Raw genomic sequence first — 17,519 nt, 5'->3', positions numbered from 1 at the left:
AAATGGGAACTGAACTGTGACCTCCTGGTTCATGGGTCAGTGTGCAACCACAGGGCCACACGGGCCGGGCACCACGTAACTTCCTTACACCTTCTCTTTCTATCCTGATGTGTAAAGTAAGCGGCAAAACCGCGTTCTCTGGAGCATTTCCTCAGTCCTCTGAGCTTTTGCTTCCCGCCAACTGTCGTCAGTTTGACTCAAATAAACGCACAGAAGTTCTTACCGGCGTGGATACCACCCTCAGGGAGACAGAGAGCGTCACTGGGCGTAATGCCATCCAGTGAGGTCTGTCCTTCTGGAGCCCGACTTTCGGAAACACCTTTCGGGTTTCAGAATCTTTTAGATTTCGGCGAGGTAGTAAGGAGTTCCCGTGCATGTATGCATGGAGGGCTGCTCTGTGTGCTGGTCCTGAGGACCGCCTATAGCAGGAGTGAGAGCAGGAGCGTGAACGTAGGTGGGGACCTGCCTGAGCGGGAGGAGACGGACGGCAGTGGACTGCGTTCAGGGAACACAGTGGCCCGGGAGATGGGTTCTGTTGGAGGGAACACAAGGCGCCGGTGCCAATGCCGTGGGCAGCTGCTTGGAAGGCTTGTGCTTAGTAATGCTCTTCTCAATTTCCTCTAAGCATGCTCCTTCTTATCAGAGGTGTACACGCACACCCATGAGCGTGTGCACGCCCATGTGTGCACATACATGTACTCGCGTGCGCCTGTGCGAGTGTTCACATGTATGCATATGGGTGTATGCTAAGATCCAAGAGCCACGGGACCTGCTTAAAGGCGCCAGCACTGCCCACCCACTGCCGATGGCGCATTTCTCTTATGTATGTGCATGCACACGTGTGCTGATCTATGCACGCCTGTGCAGGTGCCGGTGTGTATACAGTGTGTGATACATGCAGGGTGAGCACTGCGGGTGAGATGCACAGAACCGAGCGCTCCGGGCAGGGCGGGGAGGAGGCTCGCCGAGTCCCCAGGGCGTTGGGCGCTGGGAGCGTTTCCGTGGGCCAGGGCCGGGCCCTTTGGGAGGAAGCACCACAGCGAGCCGTGCGGACTCCGTGGGCGGCCTCTCCTCTCTCACCCCGGCAGGTCCCCGGTGAGCAGCGGCGAGAACGGGCCCCGAACATGCCTGGTCCTTACCACCTCGCGCTTGTCCACCTCGAACCAGCGGGAGATGCCCGGCAAGCTCTGCACCAGGAACAGCGAGGTCCTCTCCACCCAGAGGCTCTGCGGAACACGGGACACATTAACTCTCATGTCACAGCCATGTCCTCTCCACCCATGTCACAGCCGTGTCCTCTCCACCCAGAGGCTCTGCGGAACACGGGACACGTTAACCCCCATGTGACAGCCGTGTCCTCTCCACCCAGAGGCTCTGCGGAACACGGGACACATTAACCCCATGTCACAGCCGTGTCCTCTCCACCCATGTGACAGCCATGTCCTCTCCACCCAGAGGCTCTGCGGAGCACGGGACACGTTAACCTCATGTGACAGCCATGTCCTCTCCACCCAGAGGCTCTGCGGAACACGGGACACGTTAACCTCATGTGACAGCCATGTCCTCTCCACCCAGAGGCTCTGTGGAACACGGGACATGTTAACCCCCATGTTGCCCCTCTTCCTGGCTCCGGAGCTGTGGTTAGTGTTTGCCATTCATTGTTATCATCAGTTATGTACAGCTCGCCAACACACGGCTGCGTAACCTCCTGGAGGAGGGCGCTGGGGACCCTGCAGCGGACCTTCCTATTCTAAAGAGGAAGATGCTAAGACCCAAGAGCCACGGGACCTGCTTAAAGGCGCCTTCCAATTACCTGCCGCGCCAGCACTGCCCACCCATCGGACTCTCTGACTGCTCTGCCCACCGTGCCACGTGGCCCACGTCCATGGGAACACAGGATTTCAGAGCCCGGCCCCCTCCGGGCCACATGAAACTGCGGCTGCCTTTGGTCAGCGCTGACGCTGTCCTCCAGGGTTCTGTGCCGATGGCTCATTTCTCTTATGGAAACAAAGTCCATTCCCAGGAGGAGAACGCCCTCTGTGAGATCCCCGCACCAGCGCCAGATCCCCGCACCAGCGCCAGATCCCCGCACCAGCGCCAGATCCCCGCACCGGCGCCAGATCCCCGCACCGGCGCCAGATCCCCGCACCGGCGCCCGGCCCTCGGCAGCCAGAAACGGGGGCTCCTCCGCGGGGCCGACCTGCGCACCTTGAACTCGTTCTCCTTGTCCTTGGGGCCTTTGTGGAACGGCCGGTCGTAGCGGAACTTCCAGATGTGGTTCACCTTGTAGAAGCTCTTGATGTTGTCGGGGACGCCCTCTCTCTGCAGCACCTCCTGGCTTTCGGGCATGGGGGTCACGGCGTAGATCTGCAGGTCTGGGCACAGCGTCAAGGCGGGACCCGCTCAGCAAGCACCGCGCAGGCCTGGCCCCGCTGAGCTGCGGCCGGGAGGAGGGGGGACTATCTGCTGTTCCTCCCCTTTGGCTGGAAGTAAACTACCGTCTCCGAGAACGGGCCCAGAACTCAATCCTAACACTCATTCCCACACAACAGGTCTCGGATGAGTTTTAGGTCAGTGTTTTCTGGGAAAAGTATCAGATTAAGAAGTTTAGGGCCCACGGATGTACCGATTTTTTTTTTTTTTTTTAGAGGGGGTGAGTGGGAATAAAACGTCAAGGGCAAAGCGGGTGAATATATGTTCCAGGGACATAAGGCGGTTATTTTCATGAACTGAAGTCGCTTCCATAGGATATGTCAGGGGAAAATTATCCCAAAGGAACTCACTAAGAAGAGCTTTGAAAGCAGGGGTAAGTTCTAATAAAAGGGGAAAATTTTGTGTGGCTGGTGTGGTTCAGTGGTTGTCAACCTATGAACCAGGAGGTCACAGTCTATTTGTGATCAGGGTACATGCCTGGGTTATGGCTTCATCCCCACTAAGGGGTGTGCAGGAGGCAGCCAATAGATGATTCTCTTTCATCACTGATGCTTCCATCCCTCTCTCCCTCTTCTTTCCTCTCTCTGAAATCAGTAAAAACGTATTTTTTTTTTTTAAAAGGAAAAGAGTTCAACAGAATCTAAGAGATTCTTTTCCCCTGGCATCATGGTAACAAGCAGAACACTTCTGCTGAGGAGGAGCTGAGCTAAAATAAGATGCCAGGAGAGAGGGAGACTAAGAACACGGCAACCCAACAGGTAGGGGCGTGAGCTGCCGCCGCCCGCCGCCCGCCGCCCGCCGCCCGCCGCCCGCCGCCGAGGCTCTCCCGGCAGCGCCCTCCCGAGGCGGATACACTGCGCCTCGGCCTGGAAGATGGTCTCGTCGGGCTGGTTGGCGTGCTGCATGGCGATGGCGTGCGGGAACTCCGTCAGCATCCGCTGCTGGAACGCCTCCAGCCGCTCGTAGTCGTGCCCTCTGCACACGAACTCCTTGTTCTGCGGGCAGGTAAAGGACGGACAGAATAAACGAGCAGCCTCGCTGGCGTGGCTCAGCGGGTGAGCATCCACCTAGGAACCTGGAGGTCACAGTTCGATTCCCCATCAAGCACCTGCCTGGGTTGCAGGCTCGATCCCCATGTGGGGCGTGCAGGAGGCAGCCAATCAGTGATGCTCTCTCACTGATGTTTCTCTCTTCCCTTCCCTTCCTCTCTGAAATCAATAAAGATATATTTTAAAAAACAACTAACAACACAAGAACCATTCCCTGAGATGAGAACAGAACAGCAGACGGGTGTTGGGGGCTGGAGACTGGGGAGCCCGGTGAAGAGGGCAGAATGGCAGCACTGTCTGCAGCGGGGGCCCTGGACCGCACAGGCCCGTGCTCTCCCGAACGCCAACGCTGAGGACGGCCGCTGAGCTGGAGGCTGAGAACCGGTCCCCGCGGGAAACCACCCTGGTGACCGGGAATGGCTCGTCCACCCGGCAAACTTGGAAGCTCAGGGCGCAAAAGCCACAAGATGGGGTGCTGTCTGGGGAGGTACTCGGAGCTAGGAGTTCCACCGGAGAGTGGGGTTTGCAGAGCAAAATGTGGACAGGAGTCTCCTGCTGTGCTCACTTGTCTGAAAAGGGCGCCGGGCCAGTCACAGCTCGGCTCTGCAGGTCATGCTATCTACCGGGCGTCCCCCCCAAAACACAGACACACGTTAATAGCTGGTAACTCCATTTCAAAAATGAAGAGGATTTTAATAAACACTGCCTTCTGCTGGACATCAGAGGGAGGGTGGGGATAAAAGGGAGAGATCAGCCAAAGGACTTACGTGCACACATATGAGCCTAACCAGTGGTCAAGGACAATAGGGGGGTGTGGGCATGAGAGGGGAGATGGGGGTTTGGAATGTGGGGTTGAGGACAAATATATGATACCTTAATCAATAAAGAAATTAATAATAATAATAATAATAATAAAAACAAACACTGCCTTTCTAATTACTCAAGTGTATAGAAAGGGGGGGATATCCTATATATTACAAGTATGAAAGCAAACTAACTAGGACACGACTCACTCTTAAGAAAAACGGAAACTTCTTCCCGTAAAACCCAACCCTGAAGAACTCGGGCTCCAGGCGCTGCTGGTCCATGATCTTGTCGTACAGAGAGGCCTCCATCATCTGGGGGAGCAAGGAGACAGCGGTCAGTCCCCCCACCACCCCGCCGCTCCGCCCCGCCGCGCAGCCTGTGTCCTCTGCCCAGGGGCACCTGCTTCCGTTCCCGCTGCTCGCCGACCTGCCTAAGGCCTAGCAGGGGTCCTCAAACTTTTTAAAGTGGGGGCCAGATCACGGTCCCTCAGAGAGCTGGAGGGCCGGACTATATGAACTACTAATTCCTACTGTAACACCTCGGCTGCGCTCACTGCCCAAAACACCTGGCGGGCCGGATCAGACTCCTCTGCGGGCCACATGTGGCCGGCGGGCCGCAGTTTGAAGACCCCTGCGTGTCAGGACGTGCTCTCCCAGGGAAGGTGGTTTCTATGCACACAGGCCACCGGGAAGTGTGTTCCTCCCAGTGAAACAGAAACGGGTGTGCACCGTGAGAAGCAACCTTTCGGGGAATTCTGGTGCCAGGGCACTCGGGACATCCAGGAGGGCCACACCTGCTCAGGCTGGACGGGGATAGGCTGACCAACCAAAGCGGAGGACGCGGGGCTCCGGGGCGGAGTGTCAGCCCTTGAACCAGGAGGTCGTGGTTCGATTCTGGGCCAGGGCTCATGCCTGCGTTGTGGGCTCCATCCCCAGAGTGGGGCGTGCAGGAGGCAGCGGATGGGTGATTCTCTCTCATCGTTGATATTTCTACGTCTCTCTCCCTCTCCCTTCCTCTCTTTGAAAAGAACAAAGCACAACGCAGAGGCGGCCACAGTGCAGGGGGCAGGTGACAGCAGGCTGCGCGCTCTGGGGTGCGACGGACAGCAGTGACTGTGACCCACATGAAGCTCACGGCTCCCATCCACCTCGGAGGCACATCGAGGGGCCAGCCCGTCGGGGGAGCTCCCGGCCCGCCCGGCTTACCCGCATCTTGCTCAGGTTGCGGTAGTCGTAGTAGCTCTCGTACTGCTCGGCGATCTTCCGGCACAGCACGATGCCGCTCTCCCAGCACTGCGGGCCGATGGGCACGGTTAGGGACGGCCACGCTGCTCCTCCGCCCCGAGGCGCAGGCCCTGCCTCCCTCCCCGAGCCCCGGGTCCGCCCTGGGACCCGCCGGGAACAGCACCAAGACAGCATGTAATTGGCATGTAAGTTATTAGAAGTCTTTCCTGCCTGGCTGGCCTGGCTCAGGGGTTGAGCATCGGCCTACAACCAGGAGGTCAGGGTTCGATTCCTGATCGGGGCACCTGCCCCAGGTGCGGGCTCCATCCCCAGTGCGGGGTGTGCAGGAGGCAGCCGATGGATGATTCTCTAGCATCGCTGATGTTTCTATCTGTCCCGCTCTCCCTTCCTCGCTGACATCAATAAAAAGGTATTTTTTAAAAAAGTCTTTCCTGCCGAAACCGGTTTGGCTCAGTGGATAGAGCGTCGGCCTGCAGACTGAAGGGTCCCAGGTTCAATTCCGGTCAAGGGCATGTACCTTGGTTGCGGGCACATCCCCAGTAGGGGGTGTGCAGGAGGCAGCTGATCGATGTTTCTCTCTCATCGATGTTTCTGGCTCTCTATCCCTCTCTCTTCCTCTCTGTAAAAATCAATAAAATTTTTTTAAAAGGTAAATATAAAAATAAATAATAAATTAACAATAAAAAGTCTTTCCTGCTGTTAGGAGGACTCTGGGGCTTTAAGTGTGGAGACAGCATGTAACTAAGGTGTTGGTTGTTAAGAGTCTTTAGGAAGCTGGCAATGGCAATGCCCCCCAGGAGGAGGGGTGTCTGTGAGCGAGTGAAGGGGCGGCGGCACCAGGAGGGGGTGTCCGTGAGCGGGTGAAGGGGCAGGGGCACCAGGAGAGGGCGCCGTGAGCGGATGGAGGGGCGGCGGCCCCAGCGGCAGCCTGGGCCCTCACCTTGCCCCGGTCGAAGTTCTGGATGATGGCCAGGTGCAGGTGCTCCTTGCGCTGCCACTCGGTCTGCATGGGGTAGCTCAGGAACTCGCGCAGCGGCCGGTCCGACCACTCAAGCAGCTCGTCGTACAGCAGGAGGGTGTAGGCGGCCTCTGCAAGGCAGTGGGAGCACGGTCCGGACGGGCGGGCAGATGGGCCCGCAGCCGCCCCTCGAGGGGGCCCGTTCGTGACAAAGGGGGGACACACTATTTTCTGAATTTCATGACGCTCCAGAAAAGTGCCCAGGATGTAAGTATACATACAACGGCAGGTTAGTGAATGCTGACTTTCTCGAAGATGGAATCATCAGAGATTTGCATGTAATTGTTTGGTTCCCTAGATTCATTCATTCATTCATTCATATCCATGCTAGAGGCCCGGTGCATGAAATTCATGCATGGGGGCATGTGTGTGTGTGTGTGTGTGTTTCCCTCAGACCAGCCTGCACCTTCTCCAATCTGGGACCCCTCGAGGGATGTCTGCCAGTTTAAATGGGCAGTCAGACATCTCTCTCACAATCCAGGACTGCTGGCTCCCAATTGATTACCTGCTTGATTGCCCCTACCTGCCCTCCCCTGCTGGCCTGATCACCCACAACTGCCCTCCCCTGCTGGTCATCTTGTGGTGGCCATCTTGAGTCCACATGGGGGCAGCCATCTTTGACCACCTGGGTGTGGCCATCTTGTGTGTTGGAGTGATGATCAATTTGCTTATTACCTCTTATTATCTAGGATTCTCTTTCTCTCTCTCTCTCCCTCTTTTCTTCCCCCCTTTCTTTGTCTATAATGCCCATATGCTACTGTTATAAAAATGTTGAAAGCCTGGCCAGTATGGGAGCCTGGCCAGCATGGCTCAGTGGTTGAGCATTGACCCTTGAACCAGGAGGTCATAGTTCAATTCCCAGTCAGGAAATATGCCTGGGTTATGGGCTCCATCCCCAGTCGGGAGCGTGCAAGAAGTTGCCGATCAACAATTCTCTCTCTCTCTCTTCCTCTCCGAAATCAAGATCCAGGGGAGACACAGCTGTGTCTGGGAGGAAGTTAACTGGCGAGTCCCTGGAGGGGGGACTAGGAGCATCTTCCAAAGGCATGCTTAGGGAACAATTAGTGACAGCTCAACTCTTCCCGAGGACCTAAGCTGAAAGGTCAGGAGGCGGAAGGACAGAGTGCAGAGGGAAGCTGAGGGCAGAGAAGAAACAGGAAAAAGAGAGAAAAGAAGAAAAAAGAGAGAAAAGAGAGAAAAGAAGGGATCAGAACCCCCACAAGAGTTGGATGAGGTGTGTGTACGTATGAGAATTTGACTCAGGACAATGATCATAGGTGTCTGGTACACAGGCTTGTGAAAGCAGCTGTGGAATAGTTTCGTTTGTGAGACATACACACCTTGGAGACATGGGCAGCACAGCAGAGCAGGAGGACGATTCTGAGCGTATCAGCAAGATGTAGATTTTTTTGTTTGCTTGGGTTTTTTGAAATATTTTTTTATTAATTTCAGAAAGGGAGAGACAAAGATAGAAACATCAATGATGAGAGGGACTCATTGATCACTGCCTCCTGCATGCCCCCTACTAGGGGTTCAGCCCGAAACCCTGGCCTGTGCCCTGACCTTGAACTGTGACCTCCTAGTTCATAGGTCAATACCTTACCATCAAGCCACAACAGCTGGGCAGCAAGTAGCAGATGTTTTATTGGAATATGTTGTTTTTATTTTTCTGTATCTTTAAAAGATGATTGAAGAGGAAGAATGATCATCTCTAAAAAGTTCTAATAGATAATCTTTTCAAAAGTGTTTATAATTTTGAACAAATTGGAGCATGGGCCATCTCACTCCGTCATTTTGAGACACGTGGTGTGAGGACGCCAGTGAGACAGAAGAAGTAAGAGCACAGGAGGAAAGAGAAGATGAGTTAGGAGCAAAGACCCAGTCTTAAAGGCGGCCACAGGTTACACCAATTCAGCAGAACCCGACAGAGAAGTTCTCACATCTCACTCTCTCCAGGAACTCACAGGAACGAAGACAGAAGAGAAATGAATAAATGTTAGAGGGGAAAGACTGTTATAGGGAAAAGGACTTAGTATTTCTTATGACTTTGGGGAACATAAAAACTGCAAACAAATTAAAAAGCGTTTTTCCATCTCCAAAATATACCCAGCTAGATTTAGCCTTTGTTGAGAGAACCAGAATAGACCTGCTCTATCTCTGCAGAACTGTCCTCCGCTGCTTCCCTCGCTTCTTTTTTTATGGACCTGAAGTGAAACAAGACTACCAGCTTTTTCCCCCACAGATGTAGAAACTAGGTTGAGCATTTCTTCAAAATCTGGATATCAGCTACTTAAAAGTGACCATTTAAACTCTCAGGCAACATGATCAGCAAAGGAATCGAAATTCTCAGGACCTCTGTGGGCCATTATGGTCTGTAGATGGAATACATATTGCGACCACCACTTAAAGCGGGAAGACAAAGGGGCCTCTATGGCTGTAAACTTTCCACATGTAACTTGAGGTGATAAAACACTAACGCTGAGTAGACCAGGAAAAGTTAGGGAAGCATTTTGTAATGCCCAAAACAACCTTGGGGGGGGGGGGGGGGAGAGAATGCCAAGAAACACAGTTAAAAAGCCAGCATACAAATTAAAATGAAATACCAAAACATGCATACATAAATCCAATTTAAAATAAATTTCCCTTATTAAAAAACAGGTGGTGCTTTATCTGACACAGAGGCTGGGACACAGAGAACAAAAGACAGTCAATTCCATAAGAAATAAATGTCAATGTTAAAGCAGCAGCGCTGGAGCCCTGATTCTAAAAAGGAGAGGACTTATCGTGTCTCACACGCCCGTGTCCACCACACACCCCAGCGGAGCCACACCCGTGTCCACCACACGCCCCAGCCAGAGCCACACCCGTGTCCACACGCCCAGGCGGAGCCCGGGGAGAATTACCTGTGAAGTTCTGGGCTTTGAGGTGTAGGTCGTAAAGCTTGTGGATGTAGCGGATATACATCTCCTCCTTGTTCAGCTCCGTCTTATAGAAGTTCTGGGGGGAAAAAGTGCAAGTGTGGAGAGTTGCTCAAATACCTGCCTTCTGCTCTGCCGACATGTCGTGAAATGGAACCAAAGGACGGATTGTTGGTGTAAGTGCCTCTAACAATATGCTCCCGGAGGCCCATGGCTGCTTCATTCACACCGGCTGGGCCCAGCAGGACCGAGCGGCCGGATGCTGTCCCCACTGAGGGGCACATCCTTAGTGGCTCTGTCATTTTTTGTTAGTTTTGCTGCCCATGGACAGTCAGCCGACTCAACTAAGATAGTGAAATAGGTGACTTTAATAGCCTGTTTATTAAAGTTAACTAGTGATAGTCAAAGGCGTTTCAAGCTTCAAACAGTTGCTCACTCTAAGGAAAAGCAAGACACGTCGGCAAGGCCGAGTCCAAACAGCGCTAACGCCCCTTTTCCTCCCGCAGACCGTGTGAAGGTGGGGAGGAAGGCTGTTCGCTGTTCAGGAGTTCTGAGAGGCTCACTGGTGCTGGAGTTTAAGTGTTTCCAGTTGACGTACAAAACGTAAATGGACTGATAACAAGGTATTTTGTTTCAAGTTATTATTATGGAGACAAGCTTATGGAAAATATTTTATTTATATAAAAAAGTAGCTTGTCTTCATCAATCTCCCTGACACATTTTAATGTTATCAGAAACTCAACTGGAAGGTAACCTGGGCCCATGCTCTTGGCACTGTAAGGTACATCACCATCCTGGCTGGGTGCTCAGTGGTTAGAGCATTGTCCTTGGACTGAGGGCTCATGGGTTCAATTCCAGTCAAGGGCATGCATCTCTGTTGCAGGCTCCATCCCCGGCCCTGGCCGGTCAGGGCACATGCAAGAGGCAACCCATCGATGTCTCTCTCTCACATCCATGTTTCTCTCTACCATCCCTTCCACTTTCTCTAAAAATCAATGGGAAAAAATATCCTCCCGTGAGAATGAACAAAAAATGAATGAATGAATGAATGAATGAATGAATGAACATTATCAGCTTCCACCTTTAGTCCTTCACCGCCTGAGCAAAGGCACTTCCTGCCTGAACGTGGCAGACAGAGCACATAACGCCCCATCCGGCAGCAGCATGGCGCTCTGAGACTCCAACGCCCGCTCTCCAAAGAGGCCCTGGGACGTGACACCCCAGCTACACACCAGGACACCTGTCACTGTGGCTCCTGGTTTCGGTTGATGCCACTTGGGATGAGGAAAAAGGAAAAAGTGTGGTGATGGGGATTCAGCTGATGACCTGAAGAAGTGACAGGTTTTTCCAAGGGGAAAAGGCCACAGATTCTCCACTTTTCTGGAGCTGGAGAGGGCTTCGGCAACGGGCTGGACTAGCGAACGTGGCTCGTAATACTGAACCTGAAGCCTGAGGACCGTCTGCCCCTGCCCTCTCTGAACACCACCTCCCGGAGTCCGTTCTTCTCTGGGAGGGCTCTGCTATCCTTGAGCCACGGGCAGATAACTGAATAAAATTGTTTCCAATTTATATCATGATCCTCTCCCTTTTCTTCTCCTGTAGATCTTGGCATTCTTTTTTAAAAACATATATATTTTTTTATTTTAGAGGGGAGAGGGAGAGGAAGATAGCACCATCAATGATGAGAGAGGACCAACGATCGGCTGCCTCCTGCACGTCCCACACTGGGGATCAAGCCCACAACCCAAGCACAAGGAATCGAACTGTGACCTCCTGGACTCGACACTCAACCGTTGAGCTATGCCCGTCTGGCAGTCTTGGCATTCTCTGAACAAATAAGTAAATAACGCCATTCACAGCTCCCATTATAACTCAAATCATTTTAATTAGCAAGCGGTGTTGTAGCATCAACACACGTCTGCCATCCCCACGGCGGGTTTTTATGTGATTAAAGGATGATTTCTCTAATAGGCACCTGGTAAGAAGCGGCTTTCTTGGAGAACAAAAATAAGACTCACTCTGGGAATGAATAGTTCTTTGAAAAAAACAAAATGATCTCTCCCATCAGCAGAGGAGAATATTCGCATATGTCTGGGGAAACTGGTGACACAAAGAGCAAAATAATAATTACATTTCCCAGCATGAGTCATGACAGGGATTAGGCACTTGTACTGACAAACCCTCCGTTTAGCTCTGACAGCGTGGAGGAAGCCAGGCCTCCCCTGAGGCAGTCTGGAGCTGATCTTCCCCGAGTGGAGGGAAGTGAGCGGATGAACAGACCATATTGCCGCTAGAAAAACATCAAGAAGGTTCCGGATGGAGTATGAGCTAGAACGATTTACTTCCACGTCATAGGTTTTGCTCCTTTAATAAGAAGTATTCTTGCCCGGCCTGTGTGGCTCAGTGGTTGAGCATCAACCTATGGACCAGGGGGTCACGGTTCAATTCTGGGTCAGGGCACATGCCTGGGTTATGGGCTCAATCCCCAGTAGGGGGTGTGCAGGAGGCAGCGGATCAATGATTCTTTCTCATCATTGATGTTTCTCCCTCTCTCTCCCCTTCTCCCTTCCTCTCTGAGATCAATAAAAAAAAATAAAAAAAATGTCCTGTTGGGAGGGTAAACTATATGATCATCCTACTTATAACCCAAGCCTTAGCCATGGTGGCATCGTACATTTTATTTGCAAAGAAGCTAGAAAGTGAAAATTGAGTGTTTAACGGGAGGAGTCATTTGGTCACAGAAGAAGAGATCACTAATATTTATTACGGATGGAAATAAACTGTCTAAACAGAAGTACAAAGCCCTATTGGGACCTCCTGTTTCTAGAGAGCGACAAAGGATGACAGAGCCCGCGGAGCCACGGGGGACAGATGGCTCCCACTGGGACCTCGGGGCTCTGCCTCCAGGCCCCTGACACAGTGGGTGCGCCTGCAATGCTGGGAGCGGGCAGTTTCCTGGGATTTAGTTCAACCTGAAGCTCGCCAGGCCTCTTTTATTTCTTTTTTTAGTGATTTCAGAGAGGAAGGGAAAGGGAAAGATGGAGGGAGGGAAGGAAAGAGGGAGGTAAAAACATCAATGATGAGAGAGAATCATAGATTGGCTGCCTTCTGCATGCCCCACACTGGAAATGGAGCCAGTGCCCTGACCAGGAATCGAACCGTGACCTCCTGGTTCATGGGTGGATGCTCAACCTCTGAGCCACACTGGTGGGACTGCTAGGTCTCTTAGATACACTTCTAAACTCTTCTAAGAAACATCGAATAAAAACACTCTGTGGACTGAAACCAAACAAAACCCAGTATTTCCGTAAAACAACCAGCGCGGGCTCTGAGGAGGGGCGGGCGGGTCACTCACCAGAAGGCTCACGGTGCAGCCGATCTTTTTGCCATCCACCTCTCCCACTTTCATGCAGTCCCTGGAAAGAGAGCAGCAGTCAGCCCGGAGCCTCCTGCCCAGAAGCACACACCCCTGACCTCTCAGGGAAGGAGAGGCAGAAGGCGTGGGCACTGCAGGAACTGCCCCGGACAGCTGCCCCAGGCCGCAGGACCTCAGGGGAGGGGGACAGCCTCCTGGGCCTCCAGGTGGGCCAGCTCCCTCAGTGGGCGGGTCCTCGGGGGCGGGTGAAGGTGTGGGACTATACACCTCTCCTGTGGGCGGGAAGGGGCCGGTCACCTGGCCTTCCACCATTAGGATGAAGGCTCATTCTTGAAATAAAACAAAACACCATGCATGTAAGCGGAGCAAACTGCTTGGCCAGTTTAGATCATTTAAAAATGAAAGAGAAAACGCTGTCTGTGAGAGCAGCGAGGCTGACTAGTTCTCCAGCACCCCGTCTCCACCCTAAAATGGGTGGATCTGCTCACTGGCTCTCACGGGCGAGTCTAGATCAAAACGGAACCAAAACCCCTTCCCTAACGGGCCTCTGAGGACCCTCTCCGTCCACGGAGACGGGGAAAGAACTGCCGACCCAAACAAAACAGAAAGGAAGAGGGCCGGCCCGCGGAAACGTCTGAGCCAGCAGCTCACAGCCATGGCCTCCCTCAGGTTCACGGCTGCGGACCAGATCTTGGGGAGGCGGGATGGGGGGTGGGGTTGGGGGCGTTGAGTCCCTAACCAGGGCGTGGCCCCCCACTCACCTGTAATCCAGCAGCCTCTCCATCAGCCGCGTCACCGTGGCGATCAGCGAGACCCCGCTCTCTCTCCATGTTTCCCGCTCGATTTTCTTCAGCAGGCTGCAAGAGAGAGGACCCCGGGCACGTTCAGCGCTTATTCTCACCGGTCACCATGACGACCGTTTCACTTCCATCAGCACCCCCGACGCCTTAGCAACCACAGCCACATCTCACAAGGAGCACAGTTTGCAAACAGCGTCTTACCTAGGGTAGGGACCAAAGAGCGGAATTCTAATCCCGGAAGCATTGACAAAGCAAATGGATGTTTAGATTACGCGCGTCGTGGAATACATAAACCCATGCACACACACAGTCACCGTGTCACCCAGGCAAGCCCGGCGCCGCTCCCACCCGCTCTCCCCGCCTCTCTCTCCCGGTGCGGGCTCGCACCTCCCGCGGCGCAGCACAGCGTGGCCGGCAGACAGCACCCGAGTGCCCTTCAGGGCAGCCCCGCTGTGCTCCGGACACTGGCTCCTACCTCTCCGCGGAGTGCATCCTCCCGGAGCGGTGCTGCCGCGGCGCCGGGAAGCCCTCGCACAGACGGAGCGGCGGGCGGCGGGCCTCCCTCTCAGCGTGTGCCCACTCAGTGCACACTGCACCGCCTGGAGCGGGCAGCCCACAGCTTCCCACACTGCGTCACCGATCACAGGGGCTTTCTATGGGGTGGCCACCGTGGGCAGGTGGCAGGCCCCAGGCCATTGCCTCCCACCCTAACCTCAGGCACCTTGGGGCAGAGAGAGGCGCCACGGAAACACAACACAGTGTCACAGCAACGAGCACCCGGCTGACCCTCGGTCCCCGCGAGGGGGAAGCGGCACCAGCAGAGCCTGCAGGGCTGAGCCTGTCCCCGTGGTGACGCCAGACCCTGAGCCTGTCCCCGTGGTGACGCCAGACCCTGAGCCTGTCCCCGTGGTGACGCCAGACCCTGAGCGGGACCTGTGACGCCGCCCCCTGCCCCTCTGGGCGGAATGATCGTCGTTTCTGTCTAAAACCCCGCGTCTCTTTCATCCTGGCTTCAGAAATAACCTAGAAAACACTGCTTACAAGTACCACCTGAGCCTGCTGACTAGTGTGCTTTGTGGAAAAAGAAGCAGCAAAGAAAAAAAAGCTATTTGGGGGGTGTCTGTGGCTACGGTCTCTCCCTTCTCCCCGCTTCCAGCGACTGGCCTCCCAGTGCCCGGCCCCTGTCTTGTCTCCTCATCTGTTGCTACACCTCCCTGATCGTTTGGTTTCAGGTTTATTCTGAGCTGTTTCCTGGATTGTGATTGGGGGTGGGGGGGAGCATATGAAAGGATGAGCTTGCCCTGACTGATCCCTCAGGGAACGGTCCCCTGGTGTTACTAACATGTGTTTTCTTTACCCGGCTGGCATGCTCAGTGGTTGAGTGTCAACCTATGAACCAGGAAGTCACGGTTCGATTCCCGGTCAGGGCACAGGCCTGGGTTGTGGGCTTGATCCCCAGGGTGGGGTATAGGAGGCAGCCAATCCGTGATTCCCTCCCATCTCTCTATCTTACCCTCTCCCTTCCTCTCTGAAGTCAATAGAACATTTTTAAGTGCTTTCTTTTAAACACAAACACAGCCTCTGAAGAGCACTATTTCAGACTTCCATGCCAAAGTGGAGCTGAGCTGAGTGCTGACACGGGTGTGGCCTGCCCACCCCTGCGGGTGTGGCAGCAGCCTCTCCTGAGCGGCCCACACCTCACACCCCCGGGGCCGGAGACAAAGGGCTCAGGTAAGGGAGCTAAAAATACGGCTCCTCTCCCTTCCCACAGCCCCCGCAGCAGCCTCAGAGCCGCACAGCCTCCGCGAGCAGAGCAGAGCTCCCGCAGCACGCCTCCTCCACGGCCCAGCACCCAAGGGTGGGGGCTGAGTCTAGAACCCAACTCCTGGGCTTTGGCAGCCAGGCTGGCTCTTGGTGCCCAGGTTCCCCCTCCGACCTTACCTGACACGAGATTTGGGAAGAGGAGGCGCTTTTAAAAAAAGATTTCTATTGATTTCGGAGAGGACGGGGAGAGGGAGAGAGGGAGGGGTCCATGCTCCACCACGTGGCCGAGCACGAGGAGGCATCTCGCCTGGTCCGCAGTCAGGCCCGTGCCCCGTGCTGAGGACAGAGGCTCGTCTGAGGACAGCACCAGGGGACCTCTTCCTTCAGCAGACAGGCAGGAGACTCCACGGCCCTGCGGGAGGCTCCGTGCTCAGCGCCCTGACCTCTGAAGGAACGTTGGGGGAGGATCTGGCCCTCGTCTCCCGCGCTCTGTGTCACACAGGACAGGGCTGAGGCCATCCCTAAAACACCTGTGCCTGCGCCTGGTCTTCACCCTGGAAAAGGGCCACGCCTCGGAAGTGTGTGTAAGAGCTGATCCTGCCTGCAGACTACAACTTAGTGTGTGATCGCCAGCAAAGATCTCTTACTGCCTCACTCGGAGCAGAGTGTGATGAAGCAGGGACTGCGGGAAAAGCTGGGATGGGAGCTACGTCTTCTGGAAAACTCCCGAGGCCCCCCAAGGCAGGGAGCACCCTGTGTGTTCCCACAGCGGCCCAGCCCCAGGCAAGTCTCAATCCGGCACCATGACGCCTCAGGGCAGCCAGGGGGGGCGGTGCGTGCTTCTGATGCCCTGTTCTGATCCATCTCCTGGAGTCTCTGACCCTCAATGTCAGCATTGTTAAGAGTAATAAATCCCGATTCTTACTAATTTCAGGAAGATGCAGTATAGGTAAATAAAGGTGCTGTTGGAATTAGAGAAAGATGACTCAAAAACAATTGGGTGAGGTTGGAATTGTGTCCTGAACTCAACAACCATTGGGTGAGGTTGGGAGTGGGTCCCACCAGTCACCAAACTTTGGGTGAGCTTGGAAGTAAGTCAAGCCCCTCAACTCCCATTGGATGAGGTTAGAAGAGGGACCCATGCCTCAACAATCATTGGATGAGGTTGAAAGTAGATCCCACCCCTCACAAACCATTGGACCATCAACTACCATTGGGTGAGGTTGGGAGTGGGTCCTGCCCCTCAACAAACATTGGGTGAGGTTCAAATTGGGTCCCACCCTTCAACTACCATTGGGTGAGGTTGGGAGTGGGTTCCGCCCCTCAACAACCATTGGGTGAGGTTGGAAGTAGGTCCACAAGGCAGGGCACAAATTGATTACAGAAATACAGACCTCTCTGAGCAACCCCCACCTTTAGGCCCAGCTCTTTTGACTGGTCCCGCCTCCTCCTCACTGCTCATGCCCAATCTACCCTCAATGACACGAGCAACTGTGTCGTCCAAAAACACTCCCAGCCCCTCCCCCAGCCTTCCTCTCCTTCCCAAAAGGCACTATGTGTCTCTCTCCCAATACTCAGACTGTGGGATGGAAATCACAGCAGGTGTACAGTGAAGACCCTGGCAGACTCCCCAGGATCCTGGTGACCAAGGCCAACATCAATAGGGATCCACGGATAAATCGTGTTGGTACCACGTGCCCTGACTCTGTGCAATGAGCATGCTCCACACATGTGGTGCTCTTCCCTAAACCCCGGTCTGTGATGAGGAAAACATCAGAGAATCCAAGAGGCATCCTTCCAAATACAGAACTAGCACTGTGCAGCCAGACAGGCCCAGGGTGGCCCTGAGAGGGGACGGCTGAAAAGCTTGGAAAAGACAGACAAGACAATGAAAGCTGGGGCTCGGTGAAATGCTGCTTCCTGAGAGACAGCCCCCAAGCCCACAGGCCGAGTCTTTATTTTGTAGCAGATGCCACGAGGCAAAGTGAGGGCTTGGTGAAGATGTTCACAGCATTCTCAAGGGTTTCGATCCTACTCCATTACATGCACCTGAACAGACCTGGGTTACCTGCAGCCTATATCACTAAGGCAAGTGGGGCCACTTGTTCAG

General features: G+C 54.2%; 1 protein-coding gene across 3 annotated transcripts in view; it reads right to left on the bottom strand.

Moving 5' to 3' along the window:
• Nucleotides 1-17,519, bottom strand: part of DOCK4 (dedicator of cytokinesis 4) — a 165,242-nt gene that overhangs the window by 16,369 nt on the left and 131,354 nt on the right. For 2 of the 3 annotated variants that reach the window (XM_084897150.1, XM_084897152.1), the window contains exons 33-42: nucleotides 13,847-13,873; nucleotides 13,607-13,702; nucleotides 12,825-12,885; nucleotides 9,455-9,548; nucleotides 6,474-6,622; nucleotides 5,495-5,581; nucleotides 4,496-4,600; nucleotides 3,287-3,428; nucleotides 2,209-2,375; nucleotides 1,140-1,226 (exon numbers count right to left, since the gene is read on the bottom strand). In XM_084897150.1, coding sequence (XP_084753276.1) covers nucleotides 1,140-1,226; nucleotides 2,209-2,375; nucleotides 3,287-3,428; nucleotides 4,496-4,600; nucleotides 5,495-5,581; nucleotides 6,474-6,622; nucleotides 9,455-9,548; nucleotides 12,825-12,885; nucleotides 13,607-13,702; nucleotides 13,847-13,873 — 1,015 coding nt within the window. The remainder of the gene's footprint in view (nucleotides 1-1,139; nucleotides 1,227-2,208; nucleotides 2,376-3,286; nucleotides 3,429-4,495; nucleotides 4,601-5,494; nucleotides 5,582-6,473; nucleotides 6,623-9,454; nucleotides 9,549-12,824; nucleotides 12,886-13,606; nucleotides 13,703-13,846; nucleotides 13,874-17,519) is intronic. The other variant, XM_084897151.1, reaches the window with a different exon arrangement.

This window comes from Pipistrellus hanaki (genome assembly GCF_964339955.1).
Source record: "Pipistrellus hanaki genome assembly, chromosome: 10".
Lineage (NCBI taxonomy): Eukaryota > Metazoa > Chordata > Mammalia > Chiroptera > Vespertilionidae > Pipistrellus > Pipistrellus hanaki.
Note: the sequence above shows the minus strand (reverse complement) of the source record. Positions and strands in the feature narration are given on the sequence as shown.